General features: G+C 42.7%; 1 protein-coding gene across 2 annotated transcripts in view; it reads left to right on the top strand.

Moving 5' to 3' along the window:
- Positions 1-2,662: 2,662 nt before the first annotated feature.
- The window catches only part of RASGEF1B (RasGEF domain family member 1B), a 39,783-nt gene continuing 30,370 nt past the window's right edge, over positions 2,663-12,075 (top strand). Inside the window, exon 1 of one of the 2 annotated variants that reach the window (XM_061145708.1) lies at positions 2,663-2,804. Coding sequence is in view for 1 of the 2 variants with exons in the window: in XM_061145707.1 (XP_061001690.1) it covers positions 10,595-10,603 (9 nt within the window). In the remaining variant the exon portion in view is untranslated. Of the gene's footprint in view, positions 2,805-10,453; positions 10,604-12,075 lie in introns of those variants that run through there. The other variant, XM_061145707.1, reaches the window with a different exon arrangement.

Below are 12,075 nucleotides of genomic sequence, written 5' to 3' on the forward strand. Positions count from 1 at the left end.
GGGCCCAGACTGGATCCCTAGTCAGCGAACTAGATCCCACACGGTGCAAATAAGATCCCACGTACTGCAGCCAAAGATCTGCATGCCACAACTAAGACCTGGCATTGTGTGTATGTGTGCTCAGTCGGGTTCACTCTTTGCGCCCCACAGTCTATAGCCCACTAGGCTTCTCTGTCCATGGGATTTTCCAGGCAAGAATACTGGAGTGGGTTGCCATTCCCTTCTCCAGGAGATCTTCCCCACCCTGAGATCAAACCCAGGTCTCTAGTGTCTCCTGCATTGGCAGCTGGATTCTTTACCACTAGCGCCACCTGGGAAGCATTAAATAAATACTAAAATGAATTTAAAAAATAATAACGAGGTCAGAGAAGGCTTCTCCAAGGGACGCTTTTCCAAGCTTATTTTATGTGTTATCCCTTTTCATCTTGTTCCATGAAGAATTTGCTTTTATAAAGCATGACTGCTATTTTTTAGATGGGTCAGATGGGCCTCAAGAATCCTTCCTTGCCTTTTCTAAAGTTTGATCGCTGGCTAAGAGACAGAGGATTAGAGTTTGAGCCCCCTAACTCTGGAGCAGTCTCCTTATGTGTCACTCTCACACAGAGAGCTGGAAGAGGCCCCAGGGGATGAGCCAGAATGGGGAGCAGGAATGTGGTTTGGAAAAGCACCGAATCAATAGTATCATAGCATCTATTTTAGATTTTTGAGAAATTAAAACAAACATCTTTTATTTGGATGGAAGAAAGAAAAACTGCAGGATGTAAAACTGGGCAAATCTTTTGGGCTGGTGGGTATATCCGGAGGCTACAAAGGATGCCAAACACTTCCATTAAGAAATCATGATTTAGTTCAACTCTTATTTATTGCTACAGGAGCAGGAACCTCAAGATTGGAAATGACTTGCCCAACCTCTTATGGCTTGTTTGCCGCAGAATCAGGGTGGAAAACTGAGCTCGAAAGACTAGCCAACCAGCACAACCACAACAGAGCTGGGCCACCCAAGCCTGGTGCTTTACTCGGAATAGCTAGCTGGCCATGCCAAGCTGTCTTGGCCTTGTGGCTCCTTCTTTAAACTGTAGAGAAGCTCAGATAAGTGAGAGTGGCTTCCTGGAGGGCGGGGGATGGGAGTGGAGGGGGCTGGGGAGGTGGGGGAGACCCATTTGTAGAAGAGATGGAGTATAATTAGTGAAAGAGAAGCCCCAGAAGGCACAGATGAAGAAGCTGAGGGGAGGGATGAGCTAAGCATAGGCAAGGTGAACTTCAAGAGCACTGTTTCCATCCCAGGAAGGAAGAGGGAGGGAGGGAAGATGGCACAGAGACAAAAAAAGTTCCTCCATCCCAGTAATCCTATTTATAGTCCTATAGGCCAGGTATGAATAGTGTTGTTTTATACATGGGAAAACGGAAGCTCAGAAAGCTGCTTTACTTATCCAAGTTCACATAGCAGGCAAGAGTGTCTTGATGTGTGTGTGTGTATTTTTTTTTTTTTATATTGTATTGGAGCATGTAGCCAATTGGGTTTCCCTGGTGGCTCAGACTATAAAGAATCCGCCTGCAATCGAGACCTGGGTTTGATCCCTGGGTTAGGAAGGTGCCCTGGAGAAGGGAATGGCTACCCACTCTAGTACTCTGACCTGGAGAATTTCATGGACAGAGGAGCCTGGCAAGCTACAGTCCATGGGGTGGCAAAGAGTAGACAGGACTGAGCTACTTTCACTTCACTTCACTTCATATAGCCAATTAACAATGTTGTGACAGTTCAGGTAGACAGAAAGGGACTCAGCCATACATTCACATGTATCCTCCTGATGCTTTAAGATTTTGTTCTTTTCTTGCATCTCTTCCTTCCCCTATTTTTCATCTTTTCTTCCCTCCAGGCTCTTTTTCTTCATACAAGGTGAAGTACTGGGGGTTTTACCTCTTTTTCTAAAATAGTTATCAAGTATCCAATGATAAAGTATGAGGTTACCATGACAGCAAGACATTTGCCTCCAGAATCTTATTTCACAGCACAGTTCCCTTTCATTGTGGCACCTGTAACAGCCTCAATTTTACGTTTTGTTCGGATGACGATTTTCTTAATGTTTGTTCTCCACTAGACTGTAAGCTTCATAATGGCAGGGACCAACCTGGAGTGTGCCCCCAGCGTTTGGCACAACCCTAGCACTCAGGCTTTCCGTAAATATTTACTGAGCGAATGTTCTTGTGGTTTCTCTCCGCTCTCTTCTGAAAGTTACACGGACAGTAACCTCTAGCTCATAATTATGTTAATAGAGACGGTATAACAAGTCGGGCCGGTATTTACACAAGTAAACGAACACACACAGGCACACACATGACTGCACAAACAGCCTCCGGCAGGTGCACTTGGGAAGAAGCGCACGCCGTCCGAGCGAGCCGAACCAGCGTTGGTAAACACTGCGGCGCCGGGCTCCGCCGGCCTCCGCAGCGTGGGAGGTCACCGAGGCAACCTCGCTGCTGGAGTCCCGGGCCCTTGGGGACGCGTGGGCGGGGCCCGGGCGCCGGGGGCGGTGGCGGAGTGGGCGGGGATCTTCGCCGTGATTGGCCCGTGAGGACGGGCGCGGGGCGGGGCTGACGGCGGGGGCGGGCCCTCGGAGCCAAGTGGGTGTGCGCCCCGGCCGCGGCAGTAGTTTCAGTATAAACAAGGCACGGGAGTGGTTGGACAGAGTTGGGGTTTTTTTCCCCCCCTTTCTTCCCGCGCGCTTTCGCTCCCTGTCCTTTGGTTGCGTTGGTGGGCACACGGAAAACAGTCGGGAAGCCGAGGACGCGGGGTCCATCTGCAGGTGAGTGGTTTCCTGATCAGTAGTTCTCCCGGGCGAAACCAGAGCCAGGCTGCGGGAACGCGCGACCCTGCTGCGCGCTGCCCTCTCCCAGGCTCTCGGACTCGCTCTGGCCGTCGGTGCCCCTGGAGGCGGCGGGAGAGCCAGGCGAGCGAGCGCTCCTGGTGCAGAGCGTTCCGCGAAAGCGAGTGGAGTGGGGAGTTCTCCTGCCTGGCCGCCGAGGGCGTCTGGGGCCACCCTGGGAGCGGTCACGGTGTCAACAGGTGCGGGACCCAAGCCGATGGGGTCCAGGAAGGGACAGGCTTAGGTTTTTGCCTTGTTTCTCTCAACCGGATCCCACAGCCAGGCCTTCTGTCTCGAGATCTTGGTACAGGTTTTGAGGATCTATCCGAGTCCTAGTCGCTGTTCATCCTTTCTTCATCCTCTTCTCCCTTCCTAGGTTGTTTCCTTCTACTTCTCGGCTAGTTTTCGTGCGTGGGGGGGGGGGGGGGGGAGGGGTGCTGTTTATTATTGGTGTCGGAGCCTTAAAATCTAAGGTCTGACTCTTGGAAGAGACAAGGGAACAGAAGTCAGGTGCTCACCACTGACACGGTGATATTCTTTAATTCCTCCGTTTAGCTGGCTACTTGGGACAGAGTGTCCCCTTGCTCTTGCCTGAGCTCAGGTGAGTCGTCTCGGGTCACCTGGCTGGGAGATAGTAATCTGAACTGTGGGTACCTGGGAGCCTCGCGGGCTGCTGGCGGGAGGGAGGCTCCTTTCTGGGGGAACCGTGGAAACTTCAGTGCTGTTCCTGAGAAAAAGCCGAACAGGGGGGCTGGAGGGTACGTGGGTGTGTCTGTCTGTCTACGCACCACTGGAGTATTGATTCCCACCTTACCCCAACGTGATCCGCGCAGGTCAGGCGACAGCGACGTAGCTAAGTCCTCTGACAGTGCAGAGTGGCGCAAGTGTACCAAGAGGGCATCTCTAGGGAGCGACCCTCTTTTCTGAGTGGATGGATATGCCCATCTCTGCTAACGAATTCGGCGGGTATAGTGTATATGGATAGATATGCACACAAATTTGTGTACGTGTGTTTGGGTCGAAAGCGTCTCCAAGGAGTCCTTCGTCAGCAGCACCATGTGACTGCGGTCAGGGACTGCTGGTGCGCGTAGATCTATATTTAGACCTCGATGATCTCTGATGGCCTGGGAGGGTCTCTGAACTGGGTGCATAAAGGGGAAGAGTTCAGGGATCAGGCTTTTGCCCTCTTGATTAATGTCTGGTACAGTCAGACTCAGATGGGGTGAATAATTATTCTTTCCTTCTGAAGACAGCGGCTAGAGCTTAGCATGTGACGGCTGTGTCTTAATTTAAAACATAGACCATGGTGATAAGCCTAGGCTAAGAAACAGGGAGGTTACAGTTCACCAGAGTATATGCCTGATCAGAGATTTGGGAGGAAAACATTTAGTCAGGTGAGGTTTAGAACAAATGTAGAAGTGACTTCTAAAAGGAAATAAAAATAAAAATGCTTGGCTGTTGAGATTTTCATAACAGATTAAAAAGTGTGGCAGCTTGTTGGATCCTATTATTAATGGTTATTTTATTTGGGGGGGGGGAGGAGGGAGGGGGTTGGGCCAGGGAGGACCTGGGGCATTTTTGACAGAAATCAGGGTTCACAGTTGATGCTCTGTTACGCCTTTCAGGCAAAAAGTGGAGATGATCAGCTACTGATTAGCAAGCTTCTTGTTGGCATTCTTCTACTACATCTTGGTCAATCCTTTGTTTTCCTAGAGGTGGCAACATTTCTGGCTACTAAGACTAGTACTTTCCAGTGGTCTAATAGACTATTAAAGTCTTAGAATTTGTCTCACCCTTGGTGCATTTTCAGTCTTGCTCTATTTTATATGCTCCACTAGACACTTAATCTGATGCTTGAGATCATACTGACTTTCGGAATAGAAACTCATAAACCATTTATATTTATTGTTTTCTAAATTTAATTTATTCTCATCCATATATTAAATATTTAAATATTATTTATCATAATTCACACTTCTCATATTATTACTGACACTGCATTCTTACAGTCTAAAATTAGCTACTAGCTAATAAGCTACAATAGACCAAAAAAAAAAAAATTAATTGAATAACACCACTCTAGGAGAAAAGAGAAATGGTTAAGAAAATTGAAAGGGCAAAGCTAGGTGATGGTCTGTGTTGGTAAGGTACCTAATACGGCACAGGTAAAGGTGGGTTCAACTTCATCAGCCTCCAGAGGTGGCCTGGAAGAATTGGACTTTGGAGGAGCATTCGGATGACCCCAGAGAGAGTATCTGCTTGGACAGGAGATGAGGAAATAAGGGTATCCTCCCTTCCTTGGGAGAAGAATCTGGAATCTCTAAAGTGGGGACTTAGAATCTTGATTCTGATGCCACAGATAATAAATGGAAAAGCCATTATAACATTTCATGTGGTCGTAATGAGACAACCTGTACTATTGAAAATACTGCTTAAGATTGATGAGGTTTTTGTCTTTAGTGGTTGAATTCAGATGTTACCTCCCCTTCAGTTGTACTTTTGGGTTTGCAGTTAAATTGATAAAAATTAGATTTGTGCAACCCACTTATTCTAGAATGACAGATGTAGCCAAGTGCTGTAGGCAGGTTTCTGCCTTGGAAATAGAGACTAGGGCTCTAATCAGTCTGCAGCCCTAACAAGTCACTCCCTGTCTCTCTATGCCTGCAATATCTGTGAAATTGATGAGTTATCAAATTAGATGATTTATGAGTCTCTTTTAGCTCTCTGTTTGCTGACTTATTTTGCTATACTATCACTTCATTCATTTGCACCATTTATTGGCTGTGGAAGAATGAAGGCTGAAGTAATGATCTGTGGTTAGATGTTCAGCTACTTTCTGGGTACACAAAAATGAAGACAGGAGAGTGAAATTTCTTATTGATGAAAATTATGTAGACATTTATTATTTGCCTGAACTGCCTTTTGTTTTTCTCCTACAAGTGTTTTTAAAAATGCTGGTTTTCAAGAAGGCTGAAAGAGGAAAATTTTTTGACCTTTTAAATTAGTGTTACTGTTAAAACCAATCATCTTAAAACCAATCTTTTGACCAGTCATTTTTCCTTAGGTCTGTATATTACTTTGTTTCAAGGTATGTCTATGTCTAGAAGTCATTCAGTTGATTCATATTTTATTAGGAAACCCTGGTATGAAAATTACTGTAACACAGAGAAAGCGCAAGTTAGTCTTGTAAGAAAGGAAAGCGCTTTATAGAGAGCACTAATATCCTTCTAATCTTAAAGGGAAGAATGGAGGAGGGGTTCGAATAAGGGTAATTTTTCAAGAACTTGCAGTCAAAAAAATAATACTATCCAAGTAACCATGTTAATAGAAAATTATACTTGTTTACTAAATAACCTAGTAACCTAAGTATCAGGTTATTTTCCTACTGAGGTAAATTGGGTTTAGAAACATAAACTCTTTTAGTTAAGGTTGTGTCCCCATTTGATATTCTGTAATTTGACTTGAAATCTATCATGTGTGAATGATGATTCCACTACTTATCTCTGTGCTGTTCAATATGGTAGCCAGTGCTGTTCAGTAACTAGCCACATGGGGATATATGAACTTAAGTTTAACTAAGTTAAACAAAACAAAAAAATTGCATGAGTCATGTTTTAGGTGCTCAATAGCTACATGTGTAAGTGGCTGATATATTGGCCAGAAAAAGAACGTTTCAAATACCTCAGCAAGTTCTTTTTGACAGCCCCTAATTAGATGATGATGATTTTGATTATCCAGAAGATCATTTTTATTCCTCTGGGAAAATGACAATTAATTCTCATCATAAACAGCACTCAAGACATAAGGAAATAAGACTGACTGGCTTTGTATGTTTGCAGCTGAATATCATGAGCAATGCCACCTTCCAAAGTTGAGTAATTTGCTACAATCACAAACACCAATTTCTCACAAAATTTCCCCCAGAACCCCAATTAGCCTTTCACTTTTCTAAACCAGCGCCTACTGCTTCTGCTAGAATGCACCAGCCCTTTCAACGACAAGGAACATGGCGCCATCTACTGTTAAGTTCAGGAACTGCATGGAAGTTGTAGATGAAAAACAGTGCAGGAAGAATATCAACATGCACGGTAATCAGTTCCTACAAAAAAAAAAATAGTAAAGATTTATCTCATAGAAAGGTTTTAAATGATTCTCCAGGCCTATTTATAGTCTCCATGTACTGAATTGTTGTTTTGTGTCTTGATAAACTGCTGACAAGATATTCCCAAGTCAAAAGATGACAAAGTTTAGCTTTGTTTTTCTTTCAGGGAGACCAAAGATAGTAACTATTTGAGTCAGAATTCTTTTCCTTCATTAATTAGGAATTAGTTTTTTTTTTAAAAAAAGGTAGCATCTAGGACAAATGAAGCAAAATGCAGATTCATTTTTTATATGGAAACCTGTAACAAATCAGGAAATACCCCTATTTCATCCTTGTAGAGAGAAATAGGACCTTCTTTCCTCAGAAATACTGATTATTTCCCCTTGACTGTGAGATCGCCTAAGCATTTGGTGCTCAGTTCCAAAGAATGTACTTATCTGGGAGTTACTTACTTTTTGTTCTCCTGCCAAAGAGGTGAGTCAATTCTTACTTGTCTACTCTGTATTGTTTGTAATCGCAACACAATACCTCTTTTTTCCAAGCAGGTTAGCAGAGGTGTAGCTTTTCTAGCATCCAGAGATTCTGCTAGGAAGCAATGAGAAGATAATCTTTGAGATGCTTTCAAGCTCAAAATAAGCATGTTTTAGCTAGTGTTGGAAACTTGATTTTGCTTTCTTCCAACTCAGATCCATAATTAGAGAAACACCCTCTGAGCCTACTGTTGGCTGTTGTCTTCTGAGATTCCGCAGTGCCTGAAGGAGGATAAAAGTACTTGAGATCCCACTTGGAGTCAAGTTGAAATATGTGAACCCTTTTTTCATTCTCATCTCTGGAACCTCAAATGAGAAAGGGAAGTGGTAGCCTCTCACCGAAGGGCAAAGTTCCTCTGGAATCTAGATGGGAATTTGGGAACCAGTCATTCCCGGATCTTAAATTAAGCCTCTCCTTACTAAGCAAATATGGTTTCGAAGTTCAACTGTGATAAAGTGGCTATCCTCTACCTCACTGGGACACATGCCCAGCATTTTTTAACAGAAGCAAAAGGATAGCCATCAATGCAAAGGCATTGGATTTATTAAATATCTCACCAAGGCACTCTATGATGAAATAGGGATTGAAATACACCTTTTTTTCTTGCACTCCTATCCTTTGCGATCTCATTCTCCTGGGTGTAAACGAAATGCTGACTTGACATCTTGGTAGAGATTTACAAAACACCTAAAGCAGATGTTGAAGGATGGCCTTTGATTTAGTTCCCACACCCATCTTTTCCTGGCCCTCTTTTCCAATTTGCATTGTCACCTGAAACCACCTTAGCCTCATGCACCTGCCTCCCCATAAATAACCTTGTGCAAAAGCAGTCGCTGATTTAAACACAGTCTGCTGTTTCAAGAAAAGGCCGCTTTTCATCTGGTGCCTTAGTTGGTTTGAAACCATTAGGCATGCCTTTCAAATCCATTCATCCCTTAAATCACCCAGAGCCTGCTTCCTTGCTGCTGGATCAATGTCACGCTGAACTCTGGCAGGGTCCTTGAAAGAACATGATATATCTTTGTGACTGAATTAGCTGCTCCTGTGAGATATCTTGTCTGTCAACCAACTTTCCAGGTTCCCAAATTCATTTTAAGAAAGAACATTCATCTTGTATACCTGGGTTGGATATCACTTACTTCCCCTTGAGAAGTTTCCCAGAAGAACCTGTAATCTGTATGCTAATTCTAGCAACTCAAAGCTTTCTTTTATCGTGGGTCATTGTTTTAAAAACCAAATTCATTTCCCACTGTCTCATTGCCTTCTCTCCATTCCAAAGTCCTCAATTTGTGGAGGGTGTGGGAGGAGGGGTGGAAAGGCCTATTTAATTATCTCTTCCCCCACAAAAAGAAGTGTCTTTTTCATTCTCTTTAACTCCATTGGATCAGTACTACTAGAAAAAAACAAAACAAAACAAATATTTATTGCTTTCTAAGGAGCCAGCTTTGAATGTGTTACACCAAGGTTCTCTTCAGAACCACCATGTTCTCCTTTTTTGAGGAAGTGGGTAATAAATACGATCCAAGTTCTGTACAGGCCAGCACACATACTTCCTAATCTGAGATCTGAACTCTCTAAAAGTATATACACATTTGTTGGTTGATTTCTTGCAGAGAAGTTTATGATCTTCCTAAAAAGCTAAGAGCCACTGGCCAAATAGAATATATTCTGGGTCTCCAGCAACTGGTTTACAAATGAAATGTTTCAAGGTGAGAACCGTTTGTGAGATTAACGTGTCTCTTAAGCCTTATCTTCCTGGTAGTCATTTGAATAGAGTCAACAGCTTTTTCAAGCATCTCACATAAATCTCACTTTTTCCAAAGGAGTTAACTGCTTTGAAGTTTGACTTAACCAGCAAATTAAGGACAGTGCTTAATCGCCTGGGGGAGGAAATGGCAATCTGGTCCAGTATTCTTGTGTGGAGAATCCTATGGACAGAGGAGCCTTCGGGCACCAGTCCATGGGATCTCAAAGAGTTGGACAAGACTGAGAACAGCACAGCACTTAATACCTTCACTTATTTCAATTTTGGAAAAAAGTGAATTTCTCCTAAACCAGAATTTTTGTTAGCTGGTCCCCACAGCAGGTACATTGGGTTGGGCAAAATTTGTACTAAAGAGGGATGGAAAACTTGGTGGAGGATGTGCTAAAGAAGGATGGAGAAGTTAGTGTTGAGATTATGTTGGAAAGGATAGAGAAGTTAAGTAAATTGAGAGTTTACAGAACCCAACAGACAGAACATAGTAATTGTGAGAGCTGTAAAGAGAAGGTTTGCTGCAGATAAGAAGAAGCCAGAGCTTCACTGAGATTAAAGAAAAGAAATGGAAGCTGTGGGTAGGAACTACCTTAAACTCAGTCCTTTGTCCACTGGGGTAACGTTAGCAAAGGATTCCTGGAATTAATAGCACCCGGGGCTAAATGCTTCTCTGGATTCTCGTGTCCAGTACTTTGACATTCTGCGAATTTGTTTTCTTAAACAAAAACCAAGCCAATATTTAATCTTCTGAGCCTCCCTATTTACTTCTAGAACTATAGCAAGTTGAACTAAAGTCTTGGACATCAAGTTTGAGTAATGCTAAATAAACAGTATTTCCTGACGTGGGTAACAAGAGGAGAGATACTTGAGAGAAAAAAATTCCACTATGTTTATCTTTGGAAGTATTTAAAAATCCACTTCACAATCAGTACTTTTTGTGCCATTCTGCTGACCTTTCCCCTTGTTTAACAAATACAGCTATTACACAAGGCAGTTGATCTTTCCAGAAAAATGACTGGCCACTTGCTAGAGATTGTCCAGAAATTAGTGATCCCTACTGTGATCTATGAGCTTCCTTTGTGTCATTTTATCTCATCAGATTTTTTTTTTTTACTGGAACTCTCTAAAGTACACACAAGCAAATATTACTGTATTTCAATGAATCTAAGATGTCACCCATTATAAGATGCTCTTTTATAGATTGCTAAAAAGAAGACTGATGGTTAAATGTGTTTTCTTGTCACTCAACTATCTAATGAATCCCAATTTCAAAGAAACTAAAATACAAAGAAGTGTATATTAGAATCTCTGAAATCTCTGACTAGAGGGGATTATTCTTCGATGGCAAAGGTCAGTATCTTAAATACTTCTGTTGACAGTGTTGCTTTTTAATAAGAGTAATTAATGGCATTTCATACGTCTTTGGAGCAAGGATTTATATAGAACTTGTAAAGCATATAAATTACTCTAATAGACTACAATTTGGGACAGACTGACAGGCTTTTCATTTTATGGGTAAACATTAGAAGTTCAAAGAAGACCATTTGCAGTATAGCATGATGCAGAGTTGTAAATTTTGAACCTGGAATGTGAAGGCCTGGGTTTGAAACACTTTATGCAAGTGGAATTATCAAGATGGTTTGTGGTCAAATCAATCAGCTGATCAGCAACAGAACTTTGGGCTGATTAGAAGGCAGAACGCAACCAGTGACATGGTCTCTTCTTAAATTGATTTTTTTAAACTAAAACTTGATTTTTAGTAAACTAAAACCTCAATTAACTTATCTCAGTTTACCATCCTTTGCTATTTGCAGTATTTTCTTTTGGTACCTGGTGTTTTTTGGTGTGTTGATACTTTTGTACACTTTTCCCAGGAACAATACAAATGCCTTTTGTCATTGCTCTAAAAAAAATGCTCTAACCTTGCCATAAAAGAAATTGGTAGTTTGTTATTATTTAGAATTTTGGAAGGAGAGAGAAAAAGTGGAAATAATTTTCCAGGTGAAGACTATATCTAGTGGTGAGTAAGTGACTCTCCAAAGTTTTCAAGGCTCTTAAGCCCCAGATGAGGGCTTCATACAGTCCGCGTCCTTGTCCAGATCTGGATCCTTGTCCGCTTTATGGGAGTAAATAATTAAGAAGTACTTTTGGTGCTGATTTTTTTGAAAGGGAATTCTGAGTAATTTGTGACCATTTTGTGGGTTAGTGATTCCTGGCAATCAACCAAAGGCCACAGGGGTGTGTGTGTGCAAGATGCGAGAAAGTTCCATTGGGCTCACTTGATGCTGTAGCCACGTGACTGTGTGGTCCTAATCTGGTCACTTCTCCTCACTGCACAGGGTCTCAGTTTGTGCACTGGTTGACAGAGGAGAGTGGACCTGACTGTCATGGCTCTTGGACCTTGGCTTCTTGCAGAACTGTTTTGCAGTCATTGCTGATCCCTTAGCACCTAGTTACAGCCTTAGATGCTAAATCCTTAGCATATGTTCCCCACCTAGTTACAGCCTTTGAATCCTTACTCTTTGTAGGGCCTCTGGGCAACCACTTCAGATGGATTGCAGTTAGAAAGTGAAATGAAACCTATTTCCATCTTCGACTAGTTGATTTCCTACGGTCCTTTTGAACTTTTGGCACTTTCTGATTGTCTGAAATTCCCAACTCCTGGCCAGCTGTCTCCCCAAAGCACTTTACTATGATGGTTCCAGTAGCAATGAGTCAGTGGAAAAATCAAGGAAAATTCATGATTCTTGGCAGAAGGGGAAAAATTAAAAAAACCTTCAAGGGCATGATGGAGTGAGTTCCACTTGTCAACCTTGGATGCC

The sequence above is a fragment of the Dama dama genome, chromosome 6 (genome assembly GCF_033118175.1).
Source record: "Dama dama isolate Ldn47 chromosome 6, ASM3311817v1, whole genome shotgun sequence".
In the NCBI taxonomy this organism is placed as follows: Eukaryota; Metazoa; Chordata; class Mammalia; order Artiodactyla; family Cervidae; genus Dama; species Dama dama.